This window comes from Acanthochromis polyacanthus, chromosome 5 (assembly GCF_021347895.1).
Source record: "Acanthochromis polyacanthus isolate Apoly-LR-REF ecotype Palm Island chromosome 5, KAUST_Apoly_ChrSc, whole genome shotgun sequence".
Taxonomy (NCBI): domain Eukaryota; kingdom Metazoa; phylum Chordata; class Actinopteri; family Pomacentridae; genus Acanthochromis; species Acanthochromis polyacanthus.
In genome coordinates, this window is record NC_067117.1 from 33,918,449 (window position 1) to 33,940,629 (window position 22,181).

Genomic DNA, 22,181 nt, shown 5'->3' on the forward strand with positions numbered 1-22,181 from the left:
ATTATTTGAAATTTGCTCGGTAGGATGTAAAATGTCCTCCAATTCTGGACTGATGCTGATAATATTGAAAATACAATGTAACTTCATGGTAAACCCAAGTAAATATTCTTTGATTTTTCACTTCTTATTGGTAACTTTATTGCCTGTAGGTGCATAGTGGTTAAATTTTATGCTAATTTCACAGTGGACTGCTGTAACTAATTACTTTTATAATTATGCAAAAATAATCAGTGCACTTACTCAGATTTTTTCCCTTCTGAACTTTCATTCACATCTCACAATCTCCCGCACAAGGTGGAATTTGCTGTGGTTGTTATGAGGTTTTAATATCTGCTATGACAAGTTTCCTTCATATTGTTTATTGATACCATTGGAAAATTTGTACTTTGCAGCTAAAACGCTGTTAACCGCCATATGGGCTAGTTGTATAGCTGATAGCTTGGTATATTTTTATATTGGAAAAAAAAATTACTCCGAAATTACTGGCACACAGCAGTTGGCCAGTGTTATTTTTGAACTCTTTTAACAATTAGTGCCCCTTTAAGTTCTATGAGTGTCCGTTATTTAAAAAAAATACTCATTTAGTTGTGCTGGTTTAGCGTGGACGTAGCCAAAGCATTGAGCTAATGCACTTTTGATAATCACAGTAAATGTGTTCAGACAGTTTGCGTAATCAATCCCAGAGAGCGTCATGCAATCGATTTTGCGGCCGGGTATTATACTTCCTGCGCAACCTTCGCTCCTTCCTTTTTGCTGAACGTGTCAGCCATGGCCCCAATTGTGAGTAGCAAAACGACCAAATAAAGAGCACACAGACGATATATTTTAGTTTATATTTTCCACCTACGGCAGTATAAATAGTCAGTGTACAGTAATGTAGCAGCCACGAACGTTTTAACCTCTTTTTATGGCTCTTGTTTACTGTGTCGGCTACAACCACGTTGGGCTAACGGTTAGCGCTAACGTTAGCTAGCAGTGATCGGCGGTAGCAGTGTTTTACGGTTTCTGTACATTTTTAACCAGTTTTCATAGTAACAAGTTGCACTAAAGTCTTTGAAACTTGGCATCTAATCACTTTATATGTCCTGTTATAAGAGGCGAATTACTCTTTATACTTTTTAACAGTTAACAGCTTAACGTGTGCTTTTATAGTTCTGGATGTTTGCAAGAGTTTGACTGTCGTTTCTGTACTAGAAAAAGCAGGTGGTCAAGAAACAGGGTGGGAAGAGGAAGAAGCAGATTCTGAAGTTCACCCTGGACTGCACTCACCCTGTCGAAGATGGTATCATGGATGCTGCCAACTTTGTGAGTAGATCAGTTAGTGTCTGGTAATCAGTGTGCAGCAGCTGTCAAATTCAGCTCCTGTGTATCAGACATTGCCGTCAAATTAGGAGGATCACTCCCAATACCACATGAAAGTTACAGTGAGCAGAGACTAACCTAATACAACTTATTCAATCTGACTTTAAATGGATGCAAACAACATGTCAACCACTGCATGTTCTGTTAATGCTGTTAAAAACGTGCTCATCACACCTTTTGTTGCAAAATCAGTTCAGTTCCATTTTCAGTGACTATTTTGTCCACTGCAAATTCAGGAGCAATTCCTGCAGGAGCGCATCAAAGTGAATGGCAAAGCTGGAAACCTTGGCGGTGGTGTGGTGTCCATCGAGAGGAGCAAGAGTAAAATTGCTGTCAACTCTGAAGTTCCCTTCTCAAAGAGGTAGGAGATGTGATGTGACTCGTGTCATGCTGTATACCTACCAGATCTGCCTAACAGCCGTGAAGCACAGTGATTCCTTATATGCCCAAAAGATGTGAGAAAAAACACACGTCCAATTTGTTTTAGCGACCAATTCCCGTTGTGTAGTTGTCTTTATGTGAAAGCGAGAGAACTGAGAAGTCACACTGAAAAATAGTATACTTAGGGAAATTATTTTCATTTAGTATTGCTCACAGTTTAATAATAGGCCGAAAATATTCAATCGGTGAACAGAAACACTTCACAACTATAGCTGTATTGGCTCTGGCTTTGATAGTGCTTTCAGATTATCGCACCTGAAACGTGTCTGCTGAGTAATCGCACTTTCACACCTCACATGTGGGGCTGTAAAAGGGTCGTGGTTTACCATTAATGAACAACCCGGGACCAGTTATTTTCCCAATTCATGCTCACTACTTATGCAACCCAGGTGTTGTACAAGCACAGTCATATTTCTGACAGTATTCAATGAGATGGTAACAAACAAATTTCCTATTAAGTGTTTTGGGAGGATTGGCCTCACAAGAGTTCCTACCTGTGTGTTAGAAGCGCAGAACTGAACCTACAATATGTGTCGCTGGTAAAAGTGATTGCCCACTCTGAACGGTGAAGGAAAAAGCTGTGCATCATAGAGAGGGGGAGATGCAGTGTCAATACAGTTCCTCTCCAGTCATTGATTTAACCCCTACACATGCGTCTGTATATCAAAGCTACATGTTAAGAAGTTTTTTCCGAGGGTGCCCTGGTAGCTCAGCAGGTTGAGCGGGCGACCCATGAACAGGGGCTATAGTCCCCGATGCAGCGCCCCCCCCCTCCCTACTTTCTGCCTCTTCACTAACCTGTCAAAGCCAAAAATGGCCAAAAAAAGAAGGTTTTTCTGTGAAAGTAATCCCTTCCTAGCTTAAAATGGCTGAGATTTAACCCTGCTTCCTCGAGAAAATGTGCATCTATGTAGTCAGTGCTTTTCTGTCCACCGTACTGCAGCTAGAGCTCACGAGTTAACCTACAAGTCCACTGTAAAATTGCTCTGCACTGCACGATGGCACAAACTTTCAATAGTGGAACATTTCAGCCATACATGTTTGAGTTGGAAGCTGATTGCGAAGAAGAGTAATGGTACAGAAAGCCTGACTCTGCAAGCTGACAGAGCTGGTTCCTTAGGTTTGTTATGAAGCTGCTGAATCTGTGTTATTTTAAATAATTTTGGGTACACTGAGCTTATTTCACTTATGATATACCTTCAAGCATATGAAAAAAAAACATATGGACACATTAACATGTTAACATGGGGTGGCTGTGGCTCAGGTGGTAGAGGTTTGATTCCCGCTCTCGCCTAGTCATGTGCTGTTGTGTCCTTGGGCAAGACGCTTTACGTCAGTCTGCCCCAGGGCAGCTGTGGCTACAAATGTGGTTTACCACCACAGGAGTGAGAATGTGTGAGTGAATGAATAATGGATCCCCTGTGAAGTGCTTTGAGTGCCCAGAAAAGCACTATATAAATCTAATTCGTTATTATTTAAAAAAAAACTTGATTTTCACCAGAGGTGGGGTCTAAAATATGAAAACAGTGACACACAGTCAGATAATCGCTTGTATGAAGAATGACTAAAGAGGGCTAGAAAGAGATGCTCATACGGTGACTGAGCTAGCCGACCAACTACAGCATAAAGTCAGTGTGAATGTTGGAAAGTTGCAGAACTGGTCAAACTCAGACGCTCCTAATGATGAAGAAGGAGAAGGCCTCCAAAAGTATTTATCCGTCTGACAAGCAGTTCTGACGAAGCATTCTGGCAGCTTAAAGCAGTCTGAGCAACATTGGAACATCACATTATTGCATTCGACTTTCAGCCTTAATGAAATTAATACCTTTAAGTAAGGGTTTAAAAGATGATATAAAAGTCTTGTACATTTGCACACAGTTTTCTCAATATTGGTGTAAAGTAAAGCTAAGACTTGACTGCACTGTAGTATTGATATTGTTTTATTTCATATTGAAGGTGCTGAAAGACAACCTGAAGAAAAAATTGTCAAAGTAAAATAACATCCATCCATCCTCTATACATCGCTTTATCCTCACTAGGGTCACGGGGGGTGCTGGAGTCTATCCCAGCTGACTCGGGCGAAGGCAGGGGACACCCTGGAGAGGTCACCAGTCTGTCACAGGGCTACATATACAGACGAACACTCACATTCACACCAACGGACAATTTAGAGTAATCAGTTAACCTCAGCATATTTTTGGACTGTGGGAGGAAGCCGGAGTACCCGGAGAAAACCCACGCATGCTCAGGGAGAACATGCAAACTCCATGCAGAAAGATCCCAGGCCCACCCCGGGAGTCGAACCAGGGATCTTCTTGCTGCAAGGCGAAAGTGCTAACCACTACTCCACTGAGCAGCCCGAGTAAAATAACAGCAAAATACAAATAAATGTGATTGCTATGTACAAGTAGGTATAATTGGGAAAACGGAATTAAAGTTCCGAGTTTACTAGAATGAATACACTAATAATAATACATGTGAACATTAATTCAGAATTTAAAGATATATTTGGTGCAAAATAGTGCAATGAATTGCTCACATGGCCACCAGAGGGTGATAGTAGCACCTACAGTCTTAGATGGAGGACTGCATGTGGAATAGAGTGATGTTATTAACCCTAATCTAAAGTACATCTGTCATCAGAGCACTATGATTTAGTGACAACACGCATCTTTTGACCAATAATATAATAAAACCAAAGCAGAGCCCCTGTTTTAGTGCATTTGTGATCCAGTTAAGAGTTTTATTGCCTTCAGCTTTCATCTTTTGTTTCATATTTTCACTTGTTTATTCAAGCATTCAAGGAAATAGTAGGATGCGCTAACAGTTCTGGAGGGCTTTTTTACTCTAAATTAGTTAAGAACACTAATTACAAGTTGCCCTCCTCTTCCTTATCTCTGTCAGGTACTTGAAGTATCTAACCAAGAAGTATCTGAAGAAGAACAACCTCAGGGACTGGTTGCGGGTCGTGGCCAACACCAAGGAGAGCTATGAGCTGCGTTACTTCCAGATCAACCAGGACGAGGAGGAGGAGGATGAAGATTAAACTTGACACCACTCTTAATAAAATGTCAAAAGATGAAAACCAAAGTGCTGTCTTGTTTTTTGTTGTTGTTATTTTTGCTTTAATTGCTTTAATTTGTTCTTTTGTGGTCACAGAGCTGTGTTTGTTTCTACTAAAGTTATGGAGATAACTCTGCTCCCTTGTAATAATTATCTTTTAACAAAGCCCAAAGTATTTGGATGCCAGATTAGAACAATATAAAAACTGTATTTTCTTCCACATTGTTTTAGATTCTCAAATCTTTTTTGGTCCGTTTATGTAAATTACGATGGTCCAATGATTTGCAAAAAGAGCAGAGCAAGTTAGAGTTAATGCACAGGCTTTTATTTCAGACTATAATTAAAGTAACAGCAGTAAAAAAAATTCCACTGCAGCATGTGCAGCTGGGACTCCTCCAGCTTTTGATTTGTGTATCTGAATACATGAAGAGAAGTTGACAGTCTTGCTCTCTGGTGAGCTCTCTGTGGGGCATCCTGTGTTACAGCTGTGGTAACCTTGACAACAGTTAGACCACTGGCAGGCAGGACTCCTCACAGCATGCACACATCAGCCTGTACTCGTCTATTTTCTTTCTTTGATTTTTCAAAAAAAAAAAATATATATATATTTGGTCAGGAGAAAGTGAAAATGCGATTATTGCGGTTTAAGGCTTCAATTTAAAATCTAAACTAGTCACAAAAAACTCGCATCCAGATGAGCTGTTGGTGCTGTGTTCTCCCTGCAGACAGCTCTGAGGGTGAACAGTGCAGCATCTGACAGAGAAAGCAGCAGAAGTTTGTGTCTCAATCCTCCGGACTTCCAAAAGGAAATGGGCAGGCGACAGGCGCAGGGAGTGCAGCCTCCCATTAGCGGCACATGGCGATGGCGCACGGCGTGTTTCGCGCACTACTAGTTGGAAGTGGTAACTAGGAGAGTGTGACTAACTAGTTGTGGGGTGAAATTATGGGATGCATCGTCATGGCAACAGACCAGACGTCACAATCTGGGCATGTGTGTTCCATTTTTGTCTTTCTTATTTTTCAGACTGGAAGACCTGGATAGAGATCAGTGGGAAAAAATATATTTATTTATTTTTTATTTTTATGTTTTTACTTTTTACTCCTGAAGAGAAAGCCCCCCCTACCCACTGCAAAAATATATATTATTAATAAAAAAAAGAGCGACGAATACTGTTCTGTTTTTTTTTTTTTTTTTTTTTTTTTTTGGGTGAAGAAAGAGACTGGGCTGCGGCGTCTGGAGGGTTAACTTTCAGTATTCCCAGCCTAAAAGGGGTTTGGGGGGCTATGAGATAAAGATGCCGGGGTCGCTGAGTAATGAAGACGAGGGACAAGACGACATGGATTTTGAAGACGATGTGCCAGGTGAGGGAACGAGGGGGGAGGCGGGGTGTCCTTCACATTATTTTTTTTTTTTTTTGCGCCGCTACGCCTTGAATGCGGGGAAAAGGGCTTGTCCTGCGTTCCTGAGACCACAGAGGAGGAGGGGTGGGGTGCAATAAGCAGAGTCATGCTATTATTTTTTTTTGTACGACCTGATGTCTTAAGGTGGGGACGTGGGCTTTTGGATGTTGCCTCCGGCGGTCCTCTCACTGCTATATTTTATTTTTTTGCGGGGGGAGGGCATGATGAAAAAGCCTGCTGCATGCTTCTCTGGGCTTTTCTCCTTTCACAGGGCTGCATGCGTGTCCAAGGCTTTACCTCCAAGTCCAAAAACACAAGTTATGTGCTTTAGAGATGCTGTTTAAAGCCGTGACAGTTTATCCGCTGCAGTCTCCGTGTGTGCTGTGCTCATTTTTTTTTTGTTCCTTTTGTCAGTGTGCATATGCTTTAAAGCAGGCTACTGTGGCAACATCCATGTTCATTTTTTGTGATGTACAGAGCTGCTCCAACTTTCAATTATGTGTTTTCTGGCACCACTTGGCCGCAGAGGTGTGAAAGCCACGTGTGGGCTACAGTAAACAGTGCTTATCAAGTGTGTTCCTTCTCCTGATGACAGTGGTCAGGTCACCAGCATCCCCTCAGCTCTGGGTCGTGGACTTACTGAAATCTAACTCTAACCCACATTCCTCACATGCTGCTTGTTCACTTCATGGAAGCCAGTTGTGTACAGTATTTTATTGTGGCTGGAAAATGGACATGTCACCCACTGTGGCAGTGACCCAGCTGTGGTTTGCATGTCATTTTCTCTTCTTAAAAGGGTTGAAATCTGATCAAGTCACAGAACGTGTTAAGATTTACAGAATTAATGTCCAGTTTATGCCAATTTTGTTTGCTTTTGGCTGCCAGTTTCTCATTTGTTCCAATCCTGAAACACTTGGTTAGTTGGTAAAATCCCAGTCACAGTGTTTGGCAGGCATGGCTGCAGATGACTTTTACCAAAGCCACTATCTGTGGTGTCCATCATGTGCAGAAGGAGGCGGCTCCACCAAAAATCTATCACCTGTTTTGGTCTAATCAGCTCCTAAACTGCCATGATTCTTGGTCCGGTGTGTCAGGGGCTGAGGGGATACACTGGTCTGTTGTTGCATCCAACAGCCAGGACCAGTTTTGCACAGCCAGTGGATTCACAGATTTTATTTTTCATAACTCCTGCAGCTTGCTCTGCACATCCGATGTTTTGATGTGAAGGACAACTTAAGAGATGCTGCTTTGCCCTCTGCTTCATTTTCACATCACAGTGTGGAAAAGTTTTGTGCTTATAGCATAGAATCTGAAATGAAGATTGGGAGCATAAAATGTAGTGTTTTCTTCATTTCTGTTATTAAATGTCGCTTAACGTCAAAGTGTTGCATAGAATGCATTTGATAGAACAACATTTTACTGAAAATGAAAGCACCTTCTGGTTTGGAATGAAATAACATTTTAAGGCCGTGGCAAAAAATGATAAAAATGCCTTTACTGAGATGTTTGTTTGGTGTTTGGTGAGCGAATGTCACATGATTGAGTTGCCATAGTGCAACTCTTGCTCATTTTCATGGGTGTTATAAAGCCCATGAGCCTCTAACGGCTGTGTATTTTGTAGGAGGCAATATAGTTACAGTTTAGCCAGTTTCACGGTCGCTTAATTTGTAACCATTTCTAAAACAGTACAGGACAGAATGCCATATGGTCTGAGTGTTGTGGTCTCAGCATTATGTGCGATAATCTCACATTTTTTCTATATATGCACAATATTTCTGATACGACGGCTTAATACCTGGAAGCTTCCATGTGAAGGCGTGCAGCAGGGAGAGAAAAAAGACAGAGAGAGAGAGAGAAAGCAGGGTAGAAATGGAGGGGTGTTGAAGCATCATCTGTGACTGCCAGCCATAGCCTGAGGGGGAACACAGCCACTGATGTGTGTCCCCAATAACCCAGTAGTTGGTTCAACATGTATGAGAAAGGAAAAGGTGCAATTGATTATGGCAGGTGAGTGAAGACATGTAAGCAGTAATCCAATTTAAAAAAATAATAAAAATTTTCAAGTGTCAATTAAAATTGCTTAAAACTGTCTTGATGTATTTTAGTATTTTTCTGTTGTTGGCTATTAAAAAAATCTAAGGGACTCTGTGGGACTATCATCCAAAATGATAACACACTCGGTAGCTGCAGATAAATATATATATATATTTTTTTACGTCTAAATGAAGCTTCTTGCTGATATATGAGCACTATTCACGCTGTTCAGATTGTATGATTTTCTTATCATATCGCTGACCGTGATTAAATGATGCAAATCCATTGTTATACTACTGATACAGGAAGCAGTTTTCAGACACTTCATGACCTCATCTGCAGGCATCAAAATGACAGACAGAGTCAGCAATCCAGGTCAGACTTTTTCCCGGCATCAAGATGCTTCCATGCAATTAAAACGCAGCGATGTGGAAGGCCGTCCTATGGGGTACTCCAGACCCCCTGAATGTTATCCTATCACAGTCTGTATTTGTTGTGGCACATAAAGAGTCCTAAGTCCCTTTGTTTCACTCTGGGTGCTTACACTGTCACAGATTGTTCCATTGTGTTTTCTGTTTTAATTGCTTTGTTCTTCCCTAAAATTGAAAGATTATCTTGGGCTTTTGTGTTCCTACAAATGTTATCCCCAATTGGAAAGGGGTCTATTTTTGGATCGCTCACTGTGAAAGTTGACACAATTTTTTCCTGCTGCGCGTGCACGTTGCCTAAGCATAAAAGATGCTTTTTTTAATTTGCAGCTGAACAGCACAGCATTACAGTCTCTTTTGCATCTGCCTTATATTATGAACTTATAATAGATAAGGTTTTAATGATGCTATTTAGGCTCTGTCCTTCCATCACTTAGATGATTACATTTTCTAATAATAGTCCATGGACGTCTTTGTCTGAAGGCACTGGAAGCCTGAGCTATAACCACCTAATCAATGACGAAAGGAAACCCTTTGGCCCTGTCTTTCCTGCTTTGTGGGAAGCAGTGCCGGGCAACATTAAGTGGGTATTTCCACACAGGGGCCAACAGAGAAAGGACTAATGTGCTTTCCTGTAAACTCTCGCTTCCTCACTTGGGAGTCGCTCATGAATCTCCCCTCTAATGGGTCAGTCCGATGGCCAAGCCCTTGCAGGAAGGTCAGAGCTGTGTCTGTGCCATCGTCCACATTTTTACAGAAGGTTTGTTTGCCAAGTGGAGCTTTGGTCATCTTTCAAACAGAATCTGGTGCCAGACCTCCATGTGTCACATGACTGAGCAGCCTCCACTCCCTTCCAACACCTGGCACTGCCTGGTCCACTCACCAAGCATAAAGAATATCTTTCCCCTGATGGCTTTTCCCACGGGGACTTCACAGGCCATTTACTGTAGGCAGGGTTCAGATTATAAGGCAATGCAGGTGTTGAACACAGACATTTTTTCCACTCCTCATCCACAAAATGATATATTACTGAGAGATCATTCGCTCATTATTTTTGTTTGACTTTTTCCGTGAAGCTCTATTCCAGCACAGTGCAGTCACATTTTTGCAAAACCAAAAAAACCGAGCAGCAGCTGTGTTATTTCTACAGTTTATGCAGACACGAATGTACTATATTTAATAGCAATCAACCCAGTATTTATTGAGGTATTTCCTAATGGTGGTGCTGGAGCAAATGTCTGAAGGTCATCAAAGTCAGAGTGGTTCAACCTTTGGGAGCAGTGAATGTCTGTGCTGAATTTTTCAGCAATCCATTCAGGAATTGTTGGGAATTTTCAGTCTACAACCAACTAAGAGACTGTCAGTGTCATCCCTAGGGCTTCGGCTTTAGCATGGCTAAAAAGTACTGCTCAAAGTGAATTAGGTGCTTATGATCGAATCATTTAAACCCTAACACTGCATCACCGCTGTCAAGTTTGATTGATTTATTGTACAGGAAGCAGAGCAAGGGACACACAGTCTGGCATCATCTGGTGTATCTAATCAGTGATGTGTGGTCAGCCTGTCATTCATTGTTCTCTCATCGAAAAAAAAACACAAAAAAACAAGGGCGGCAGAGTGATGGACTGTGCGCTTTGTGTAATCCAAAGCCGTCTCCATCTGCATCTGAGTCGTGTCATCATCTGTGCATCGAAGAGAGATGTGAGGCTCATTTCGCCTAGCAGGCAGCTAACATACGTCTGAGACATAAAAGAGCTCCCTGTTTGAGATACTGAATGCATAAACTGCAGGCTTTATTTAGGAAGAGGGATATAAAGTGGAGGGGAAACATGTGTCTGTGTGAGAGGCAGAAAGAAAAGAATGAGAAACATAGATATGAAAGTAATGAATCCCATTTTTAAATAATGTCAATCAGCAGTTTTATTGTGAAATATTTGTCACATAGAGCTCAAGCTACCCCCAGATAGCACTTAAAAAGGGGTGACACATCTTATCTAGTCGTCAGGGGTAGCAAAATGAGCTTGACGTTGCCTCTGATTAAAGCTTTGAAATCAGTGTACTGTATGTGCGTGTGCCGAGTACCTCCTGTTAGCTTTGCTAAATAGAGGATAAGTGGTTGCTGAGGTTTGTGTGTCTACTACACAGGAATCCCTCCTCCCCAATCTCTCACTCCAGCTACCCAGGGGAGTGGTAGACTGCAGGGCTAGTGTTGGCAGATTGACTCTGATACATGTGCTGCATATTTCATGCCCTCTAGTCTGTCTGTGAGACACAGAGAGAAGGGAGACATGCAGATAGATAGACTGGAAGAGACAGAAAGACAGTCGCAGACAGAGCGAGAATGAGATCAGATCGACCTTTACAGGGCGGATGCATCCTGTGTGTGTTTCTCTGCGTGTCTCTTTATAGTGATGCATTGTTTGGGACTGCCTCTCTCCCTTACTTACTCCTCTGTGACCCACTGTGGCATCAGTGAAGTCTGCTGCGCTCAGCAGTCAGCACGTTTGTACACAGCAGCTTTGAGACAGTACAGCTGACAACCCGCAGCAGGTCGCTTTAGTCCCAGCAAGCATTAAAGGCAGAAGATATGCTCAGTATACCTCAGTGGTCCTCCAGGGAGTTCCCATTTAGCGGCAGGGCAGGCACTCCATTTATTTGTGTTTTGATGGGTAAAGTTGATCCACACTCAATGATGTGTGATTATGAGGTTTGTTTTGCCAAGTGCTCCTGTTGGTCTGACGTTGATTCATCGGTTTTATTTTTAAAACAGGCTAACTGACTTTTTTGCTGTGCTGAGCTTTGACTGTACACTAGGCCTGCAACTAATAATTATTTTCATCATCGATTATTCTTTTTCAGTGATAAGATTTACAGTGAAATATCAGAAATTTGACAACAAGACTATTCCTTCAGAGACCTATCTTCATCACTTGCTCTGTCTAACCAACTTGAAATTCCAAAGGTGCTGGATTACAGTGAAACATAACAGAGAAAAGATGCAAACCATCACATTTCAAATGCTGGGACCAGTAAATGTTTGTCAGTTTTCAACTCAACAAAATCCACAAATCAGTCAGTTATTCAGTACAGTGTTCAAGCAATCCAGATAATTATATGACCCTGTGACAATAAGATAGTGATTATGTCAAATATTGTAACTGCTACACATCAACTTTGTGTTATCATTGTGGGGATGTTAGTATTCTAATGATGAGTACTACTGTCTTCTGAAGTCTTATTTATTCATACATACTACCGTTTAAAAGTTTGGGCTCATCCAGACGATGTCATGTTTTCCATGAAAGCTCACATTTTATTCATGTGTTAACATAATGTGCTAAGATAATTGCACAAGGGTTTTCTAATCATCAATTAGCCTTTCAACACCATTAGCTAACACAATGTAGCATTAGAACACAGGAGTGATGGTTGCTGGAAATGTTCCTCTGTACCCCTATGGAGATATTTTATTAAAAATCTGCCGTTTCCAGCTAGAATAGTCATTTACCACATTAACAATATCAAGTCTGGATTTCTCATTAATTAGTTTAAAGTTATCTTCATTGAAAAAAAACTGCATTTCTTTCCAAAATGAGGACGTTTCTAAGTGACCCCAAGCCATTGAATGGTAGTGTAGGTTTATTACCAGCTGAATTATCTGTAGAATCATCAAACTCAAAGGTTTCAGTCAAACTTTCTATTTTTTTCATTTTAAATACTCTCTGTGTACAGTGTATGGCATTGTGCTTCCATATAGGTAATGTGTTTGCTTCTGTGTCCAGATGAGGATGACGAAGGTGAGCGCAACACCGTTCCCCTCACGCCCCTCGACAGCTTCTTCTCTGATGACGACTCCCTCAAACAACAAAAGAAGAAGAAGCCCAAAAAGATGAAAGAGGGGAAAATGCCCAAAGTGAAGAAGAGGAAAAAAGAGGTAAGGCGTAAATTCACACTCAGCACCATCTGTCATGACCTCGGACACAACAGCTTGGCAGGCATTTTGGCTCAAGCTGTACCCTGCGTTCTCTGTTTCTCAAACTGTCGCTCTTTTGATGTCTCTGCAATTGGATCAAAGGTGCGCTTTGGCTGCTGGACTGCCTCTGTAATCTAAATGAGGAGCAGTGGACTGTCTCAGGCTTAGGGGAGATTGGCAGTGGTGTCGCCGTCGATGCCAGTGTAAGCTGTGGGCACCAAGTGCCAGTTTAGAGTGTAGATTTGTGCCTGTGGTGCTGGTGCTGATGGCAGGGACTGTAGGTCAGAAGCACAGCATTTGTGCCAAGCTAGCAGTGGGAGTCGGAGCTATGACAGAGTGGTTTTGACAGCTAAGCTTCTCTAGCCTTTAGTCTCCAACATTTAGACAACAGGTCTGAGGTGTGATTTGTTCTCAGCGTTAATGTGTTATGTTGATTTCAATCCAACTTTTAAAGTGAACCAACGCTGCTTTTGCCGAACAGTTCAGCTTTGGCCACAAGTAACAACAGGAAAAGAAGTCACAGAGGACAGTACTCCACCAAGGCTGCTTAGCCGTTGTATGATTTCCAACGGATGAAATCTTTCAACGATTCCTGGCCTGAAGTGGTCATTTTGTAGTAGAATTGTAATCATCAGTCAGCAGGCAGTGTTGGCTTGTAATCATAGTTACAGTGACACCGTGCCGCTATCTCACAATGATACTGAAATCTTTAGCAAATCCGTGGATCCAGACTATAAACCACATCACTGCAAAAAATCTAACCAGTTCCTTGTGTCATTTCTGACCTTCCCTGAAAATTTCATCTCAATCCATTTTTGAGTAATGTTGATACAGACAAACCAACAGCAGTCTTCACATAATTCCACCACTTTCCTCGGCAGAGAAAAAGTGGAATAGAAAATTTAAGAAAGTTGATTCTAACTGAGGACTTAATGTCTTAATACAATAGATAATGTGAGATTCTTAATTAGTTCTTATTAAGTCATATATAAAGCATCATGACCCATTAATAAAGTAATTCATTCCTGCTTTTAAGCCATTACTAAACAGTGTCTTCACTGAATCTTCTCTATTAATACTTATTTTTTAGCATAATCTTAGATACAAACAATTAAGAAACAGCTGTAAATGTTTATAAATGAGTTTTGGATGGATTTCCTGATGAATTATAGAGCTGAAAAGACTTTTCACAGACTGGCAACTGAAAAGTGATTCTTATCAATGGCTTTAAATGGTCTATGATTATTGGTTATTAATAAATAACTAATGAAACTGTAAATATCCCTTTATAAAGAGTGAAATATCAGAAGGTTTAGATTTAGATTCAATTCAACTTTAGTGTCATTGCACAAATACTAAGACAATAAAATGCAGTTGAGCATCTAAGCAGAAGTCCAAAATGAGGCTGTAAGGGGCATTATGGGTACAGACAGTGTGGTACAGTGTGGACACACTGCCTGTACCCAGCTGGTGAAGAGTTCAGTGAGGTGACAGATGAGGAAAGAAGCTGTTCCTGAACCTTCTGGAACAGAGATTTCTGGCAGCCCCCAAGTTATTCTTATTAATGGTTCAAAAATGGCTTCTGGCACATTAATAAATAACTCTGATCCAATAAAGAGTGAGTTATCAGAAGGTGGTTCCATTGTTTACTGCCACAAGGTAATATGACTTGTTATTCTAGACAAAGCAAGGCTGCAGGAGCAAAAAATGAGCAATTTTATCAAAAATATTAGCCACCATTACTACATGACATTGATTAGTGCTCCGTTAATGGGTCAGCATCTCTTGAGATCGGCTCTTACACCGCTGGATCTTCATCTACCTTTAGTTTTCCTAAAAGTTTGCCAAACCCAGAAGCTATAAGCAGCATTTTCTTATTCCTTAATTACAGGAATTCACTGTATTCCCAGTGCTTTCTCTGGCTGTGTTGGTGATGGCTTTAGCAGTGTCAGTGGCACAGCCAGGATGTTCCCCTCTGCTGGCTGGAGATGCCAGCAGTGCTGTGAGGAGCTTGGCTGGCCAGACTGCCACCCGGCCCTTTGGCTGCTTGTGGTAAACACTGAGCTCAGGGTCTCAGTGAGCTAATGAGGAGGAGGGGGGACTCCCTCTGACACTCTCCCTCACACACTGACTCTGTGTTCTCCTTTTTCCTCCCTCTCCTCTTGTCTCACACATGCATCACCTCATTTCGCCTTGATCGTGATACCGCTGCCCTTGCATCTTTCTTTCTTTCTTTCTTTCTTTCTTTCTTTCTTTCTTTCTTTCTTTCTTTCTTTCTTTCTTTCCTATTTTTCCCTCTCCCTTGCCCTCCCACTGAGGAACCGCTGGTGCTGTAATTCACTTCCAATCACTCCCCAAAGGTTGGTGTCAGACAGAGGCCAAAAGTCAATTGGGGTCAGACACTGTCAGCGGCACATCCCAGTCTGAGGTCGCAGCAACCGACGAGAGAAACAGTAGCCGGGGAGGGATGTATTGTATCTCCTTCTTTTAATTTGCAGTTAAAGAAAGAAACTATATCGGTCCTGTGTCCTTTTTAACAAAATATCTGTTCAATCAAGGGATCTGATTTTATAGAAAGCAGTTAGGTTGATTGGGAAAAGAAGAGGCTGCAGTTTGGCCACAATAAAACCTTCATGAAGCTGTGAAGCAGATGCTTGTAGCTTGAACATTTTTGCTGAAATACAGTCAGTTTGAGATGAGCCTCTGTCTTGTTTTTATAACTTCAATATCCTCTATGGGATTGTGAGTCAACAAAGAGCTGTTGCTGATTTTTGTTAAAAAAAAAAAGAAGAAGAAGACGCCATGTTTTGGAACCATGAAGAGTATTTTTTAGCAGTATTTTTCCTGAACTAGATTTTATTGAAAATCCACTTCTTTGCTCATTTGATATTTTCTGTGGCGTCCACTGCAATCTCCCTAAGGCAGAGCCATTATGAGGAAGCATCTAATTTGATTACGTTATCAGCGCTTATCTGATTTTCTTCCCTCTCAAAGTAGAGACACCCTCTTTGTTACTGTGCTGTTTTGTCTCTTTGCTTCTGACGATGTGTGTTTAACATTGAACTCTGGGCCGCCACGAGGTTGTTGCACAGCTCCACCTCGTCTTTGCAGTTGCTGTCAATAGTGGTTCTGCTTCTTTGCTTTTTTCCCTCCTCCATCACCATCTCCACCCCCATCCCCCATCCACAATCTTCAATTTACTCTCTCTTTCTCTCTCTCTCTCTCTCTCTCTCTCTCTCCTTCTTCTTATGCATAAATGAGATTTGTCTAGACGGGTGCTGGAGCACCGGCTCTGCAACCACAGGCCTCTGCATAACAAGCTCGTTATGCAAACGTGTCTGATTGGATGGCGCCGTTCCATTGGCTGCCACTGAGATATAGTGTGTGTGTGTGTGTGTGTGTGTGTGTGTGTGTGTGTGTGTGTGTGTGTGTGTGTGTGTGTGTGTGTGTGTGTGTGTGTGTGTGTGTGTGTGTGTTTTGTGAGGTGAGGTGGAGGGGGTTGGGGGGAAGAGTGAGTAGCAGGATAGAAAGAAAGAGTGAGAGAGGAAAGAAAAGAAAAGGGGGAGAAGTTAAGAGATAGAGTGAGAGAGAGAGAAAATAATGGGGTGGAGGGGTGAGGGAGGGGAGCTCTGAGATGTGAAGGAGAGAAAGTGAGAGGAGGAGGAAGGGAGGAGGAGGAAGGGAGGACTGTGAGAAAGAGACAGAAAACTAGGAGGAGAGAGAGAGAGAGAGAGAGAGAGAGAGGGAAACAGAGAGCTAGAGCCAGACACTGCTCAAATTTGGTCACCATGGCAACACAGCCAGGCTGCTGGTAGGGTTGGCGGGCGCTGCGGCAACGTGAGCCTTTCCACTGCGCTACAGAGCAAAACGCCTGCAAGTCTCTCTATGGAGCCACGCAGGCCTGCTGAGCAACAGGCAGCGAGCAGAGCACAAAGCTGCTGTGCACTAATTCTACTCCACTGCATGTGCACACACATGTTCACCCGCAAAAACACACATATGTACATATATCTTTATACAGAAGAAACCCTAACTAAAGAGATATTCGAAGAATGATGCACATGCACAGACACACACATGGAAACGTCACAAATGTGCATGTTTAGATCAGAGGAGAGGAACACACCCGTTCAGAAACACGTGCACAAATAATAATTTACATGCACACTTGCACGCACCTGCTGCACACAAAAGCGCAAGTAATTAGGGGAGAGGTGCACAACGAGAGAAACAGCAGACACGCTTCCCTCTCCCTCTCTCACTCACATACGAGCACGCACCACTAGTGAATTTTGTTCATATGCAACACTCCTGATCACACAAACAACACCTGTTAACTGTTAAATCCATATAGCCTTCCAGATGTCTCGTATTAAACAGGCAGGATGCAGCTCAGTCTACAGATCGGCTCTGAGCTGTGATTGGCTGCGCTGCCTGAGGTGTTCTGTGTCTTGTTTTTTTTGTTTATTGTCGGAAGGTGAGCATGAATCCAACTTGACTCCTCATCCGCTCACTCCTAACCGACTTGTAATAATTTCTATATTTCATCGCAGGCAGAAGAATTATAACTTTAGCAAAGCAGTGACACTTTGAAATGATGTAATTTAATTTATGCAAATGCCATCAAGTAGAAGCTTTTATCCAGAGTACTTTATAGTACGCTGACAGCATATGTTTTTAGTGTGGGTGGCCTCTGTGGGAGCTCTAATCCCGAAGCCTGGCAAAAGTAATGCCATGCTTATTTGCCCTATCAAGATACATATTTTAATTATTCCCCCCCCCCCCTTTTTTTTATATCACTAGATGTGAAATTGGGTCTCAGAAGATAGCTCTTAAGTGGAGCTAGATTTCCTTTGTCATGCTATTAGTAAAATTTAGACGTGGGATCTAGTTGTGATCTGGGAAACTGGCTTTGATGCTAGCTTTAGTCAGTCACAGTCGTGCCCTGAGGTAGAAAGCTGAAGTAAGATTCAAAGCCAGATTCAACTTGTTTACATTTATAAAAATAGCTGTTTGGCAGCAGCTCTGCACTACAAAAAGAAACAAGGAATGCTAAGCTCAAAAAATGTGGCCTGAGTGAAGTTTTCATTCAGTATCAACATAGATGTCTATGAAGTAGGGCACAGTTTTATCTGTGTAACATATCAACCCATGTCCTGTAGACCAATAGAGGCTATTGTTTTGTGCAGGGAGGAATTCAGGCACGAGTCGACAGCGACCTGGAGGAGACCTCAGAGGTGGAGGAGGAACGGGAACGTCCAGAAATTGGCTCTGAGAGCGAAAGCAGCACCTACGGTCCCACCAAAAAGAAGAAGAAGAAACCGAAGGAGAAGAAAGAGAAAAAGCCCAGGAAGAAGAAGAGAGATGACGATGATGATGACGATGATGATGATGACGGCAACATGAAAGTAAGCCAGGGTTTGCAACACTGTCACGGACCGTGTCTTGTAGTCTACTGGGTCAAATGGAGGGCTGGGTACAATTACCAGAATTTTCCTGTTTTCAGTGTTATTCTCATTTATGACAAATAACAATCTATTGGTGCAGAGACCATCTCCCACTTGATAGCCTAATAGTAATTTGATTTTAAGTATTTTTCATGAACCTTGAAGACATTTTACAGAAAGACAGCCAACATGACAGAAACACAATGATCACAAAGCTTATAGGACAAGTTTTCATTGTTAAAGGCTGAGTAAGCCGTTCCTGAGATAGTTTGTAACCCTCCCTTGAACGCTCCTTCACAAGCTTTGCTCCCTAAATTCATGGATGCACATTGCCATGGCAACAACACCACCATCTTGGCTAGCTGATTGAAAGAGGAACGTTCCAGCCTTATTCAGTCTCTTTCTCATAGCTGAAGCAAAAACAAACATTGTAATACAGTATAAAATACCATCAAATGCACAAAATGTAAGCATAGGAACAGCATCCAAACAAACCGGAGTAAAAACTAGCCAGAGTTTGTTGTTTATAATGCTATTAGTGACCGGAAGAATAATATCCTGAATCAGACACCATCCTTTCTCCAGTTGAACGGAAGCTAGAACCTATATAGACCTGCTGCTGAGGTTGATGTGGAAGTTCCAGTGTTGCAATGAGAGTCTTGATCTGTGTCTGTGTAGGGATTCATAGCACAAATGCCACCTATTACTGGTTGCCAAGAATAGTTTTGAAGTACCGTAGTCTGAGCCACTCTGTTTGCTGGCAAACTGTGAGGAGACACTCACTGGATTTGACAGAAAGTGTTTTGGAGTTGAATGGCTTACTCCACCCTGAAGTTTAGATTTAAATTAAGCTCATTGGACTGCATGGCAGATTTAGTCAGTAAGAACACTCCAGGTTTGTTAGTAGCATTAGGTAGAACTTTTACAAATTCTAACTGCTATCAAAAATTTCATGAATATAAAGTTTAGACTCTTGGTTTTTTGAAATACACTGTGGACAATGCAAGGAAAAGTAGGCTGAAACCATGATGTCTCTCTACCTGGATAATCTCCCTACTTAACTAAGCAATCTGTTAGTCCAACAAAAACATGCAAAGGCCCTTGGTATACTGGTGCCGTGACGGTGTAGGATTGGCGATAAAAGATCCTTAAAGAGAAATATTTTGAAATATTTCGTCATTAAACACCATTTACCATCTGTCTCATGATCTTTTTCATCCATCTTCCTTCAGGAGCCCAAATCTTCCGGTCAGTTGATGCATGAATGGGGTCTTGAAGACGTTCAGTATGGCTTCACCGAAGACGACTACAAAACCATCACTAACTACAAGGCTTTCAGCCAGTTCCTCAGGCAAGCATCTAATTTTGTGTCTGGATTATGTTCCTATGTTAAAGTGCTTTGTTCTGTTTCAGTTTCTCTGGATTGTCGTCCCTCGCCGAGAGTCTTCCAGCAAAACTCCACAGCGAGACAAGAGTGTGGTGTGACGAGCAAACACTGCTTTTTTTGTTTGAGCTAGAAAGCTCGGCTGTTGGTATAAAGAGTCTGTCTCACCTGGGGCTGTCTGGCTCGGCTAAGCCTCTGCTCTGACAAAGTGGAGCATGAGCTCCTGCAGTGCCCCCTGTGTGTAGTCAGCTGCTTACTGGATGCTTGTGACAGCCGGGAGGCTCTGGGACTCAGTGCTCTGACCCACTATCTTTCACAGGCCAGCATGCCAAACCTCAAGCTGTTGCCTGACAAATCACAAACATGACATACACACAGCAAAGCAGGGAGAACAAAACTTAAGGGGCAGTGGAGTGTCAGCAAATCAAGACCCAGTTCCCTCCAGTGCAGAGGGGAGTAGAAATTATATCAGCAAGAATGAAGTGTGACATAATAAAGCTGCCGTTGTTGTCTCCTCTCCCCCTGGTTTTTCTCAGGCCTCTCATTGCCAAGAAGAACCCGAAGATTCCCATGTCTAAGATGATGACAGTGTTGGGGGCCAAGTGGCGAGAGTTCAGTGCCAATAACCCGTTCAAAGGCGCATCTGCCACCGCTGTGGCCGCCGCTGTGGCTGCTGCCGTGGAAACGGTTACCGTGGCACAGCCAACGTCTGTCAGCAGCAGCCAGCTGAGCTCTCCACTAGGGCCAATCAAAAAAGCCAAAACCAAAGAGGGAAAGGGTAAGGCCTAGTGAACTGTGACAAAACACATATTTTTAGGAAATAATAGAAAGAATGCACACGTCTGATGTGTGGATCTGTGTGTTACAGGACCAGGAGTTAGAAAGAAAAGCAAGACTGTGAAAGAAGTGAAGAAGAAAACGAAGCCGAAGAAGACCAAATCAAAGTCAGGCCAAAGTGGGAAGAAGAAGAAAGCATCCTCAGTATGTCTTCTTATTTTACAGAACTGTTTTCCTTCAGCTCATTCATCCTCTCAGCTTCTCCACTGTGTATTTTCAATGACATCAAAGTGACCAGGCTGTTTGCTGCGCTTTCACTCAAAGTTGGTTTATTTTAATTCTTTGTGTAGCTCTGTGCTCTTTAGTTTGTGTGTTTGCTTTTCCAGAGTGAGGAGGACTTCCTGGAGGAGTCAGACTTTGATGACATCAGCATCCACAGTGCCTCTGTGCTTTCTGATACCTCGGGGGCCGCCACGAAGAAAAAGGCCCGACGTGGGCGTAAAAAAAGGAAAAGTATGTTTACTGTCTTCTCTTGCCATGCTCTGTGGTGTGGTTTTCCCTCCACAATCCCATTGAAATCCCCCAGAACCCAACTGTTTGATTATGGGTAACGAGGAAATTAAAATTTATTTCTTTAAGCTTTATTTATTTTGGGAAAGCTTTCTGAAGACAGATGGTGTTTCGCAGCAGCTATTGCCCTCACAACCACGGATCCTTTTCCACATTTAGAGGCCACTCGTGATAATGTGTAAATACTGCAAATCTTATAATGTTGGTAACTGCATTAAAGGGACTCTCTGAATGTGTGAACTGCACATTTAATTATTCCTTTATCTTCTGCAGAGGAGGACGGTGATGGCTACGAGACAGACCACCAGGACTACTGTGAGGTTTGCCAGCAGGGTGGAGAGATCATCCTGTGTGACACCTGTCCCAGAGCCTACCACCTGGTCTGTCTGGACCCCGAGCTGGAGAAGGCCCCTGAGGGAAAATGGAGCTGTCCACACTGTGTGAGTAGATATGGTTCAGTGTGTGTTTGTGGGTTTTCATGGAATTTTATACATGTTTTTGTCATATTTTGACTGCTTAGGGGCTAGTTCATGATCCTTTTTTGGTACTACCTTGGTTGATTAGGAGTCTGATGCTATACTATGTAACAGTGCAGCCCGGACATTATATAGGCAGAATTTGCACGACGTATATAGACTTATATAGACACTTATCATCATTTCACCATCAGCGTGAGAGACAAGGTAGGAATATGTGATCGCTGCTGTTTGTCTGCAAGATTACACCAAAACTTTAAAGTCGAATTCTATAAAACTTGCTGGAGAGGTGAAGCAGGGGCAAAAATGAAGAACCCATTAACTCTGATGTGGTCTGGACCACTTTTGTTAAAATTGTGAGGTAGCCTTGTTGGAAGATGTGCTTTAGGATTGCATGAAAACATCCACCCATCCATTCTCTATGCACCGCTTTATCCTCACTAGGGTTGCGGGGGGTGCTGGAGCCTATCCCAGCTGACTTGGGCGAAGGCAGGGGACACCCTGGACAGGTCGCATGAAAATATGTTTTATTTATTTTTATTTAAACATTTGAGACATATAGCAACATGTATTATGTAGGGATGTCTTGATCAAGTTTTTTTTGCCACTCATCTGAAACTGTTATTTAATATTTAGTGTCTGCTGATACTGAGTTGGGACTGCACATTGGTTGTTAGCACTGTCACCTCACAGCCAGAGGATCCCCGGTTTGCTTCCCAGTCTGGGCTTGGGATCTTTCTGCATGGAGTTTGCATGTTCTCCCTGTGCATGCATGAGTTCTCACTGGGTTCTCCAGCTTCCTCCCACAGTCCAAAAACATGCTGA

The 22,181-nt window shown here is 42.4% G+C and overlaps 2 protein-coding genes across 4 annotated transcripts in view; both read left to right on the top strand.

Moving 5' to 3' along the window:
- The first annotated feature begins 647 nt into the window (after positions 1–647).
- Positions 648–4,893, top strand: rpl22 (ribosomal protein L22). Its single transcript, XM_022192621.2, has 4 exons — positions 648–780; positions 1,195–1,305; positions 1,599–1,723; positions 4,708–4,893. Exons 1-4 carry the CDS (start codon positions 769–771, stop codon positions 4,847–4,849), a joined length of 390 nt encoding a protein of 129 aa, XP_022048313.1. The 5' UTR covers positions 648–768; the 3' UTR covers positions 4,850–4,893.
- A 1,150-nt stretch (positions 4,894–6,043) lies between these two features.
- Positions 6,044–22,181, top strand: part of chd5 (chromodomain helicase DNA binding protein 5) — a 55,876-nt gene continuing 39,738 nt past the window's right edge. For all 3 annotated transcript variants that reach the window (XM_051947786.1, XM_051947788.1, XM_051947787.1), the window contains exons 1-8: positions 6,044–6,228; positions 12,512–12,663; positions 17,892–18,110; positions 19,382–19,500; positions 20,070–20,311; positions 20,402–20,514; positions 20,697–20,823; positions 21,154–21,320. In XM_051947786.1, the coding sequence (XP_051803746.1) occupies positions 6,162–6,228; positions 12,512–12,663; positions 17,892–18,110; positions 19,382–19,500; positions 20,070–20,311; positions 20,402–20,514; positions 20,697–20,823; positions 21,154–21,320 (1,206 nt within the window). In that variant the 5' untranslated portion in view covers positions 6,044–6,161. The remainder of the gene's footprint in view (positions 6,229–12,511; positions 12,664–17,891; positions 18,111–19,381; positions 19,501–20,069; positions 20,312–20,401; positions 20,515–20,696; positions 20,824–21,153; positions 21,321–22,181) is intronic.

Excerpts from the sequence above, each read along its gene's own strand:
- rpl22 (XM_022192621.2), top strand. Across the intron at positions 1,306-1,598 it reads TCATGGATGCTGCCAACTTT|GAGCAATTCCTGCAGGAGCG; the intron begins GTGAGTAGATCA and ends CTGCAAATTCAG. Across the intron at positions 1,724-4,707 it reads GAAGTTCCCTTCTCAAAGAG|GTACTTGAAGTATCTAACCA; the intron begins GTAGGAGATGTG and ends TATCTCTGTCAG.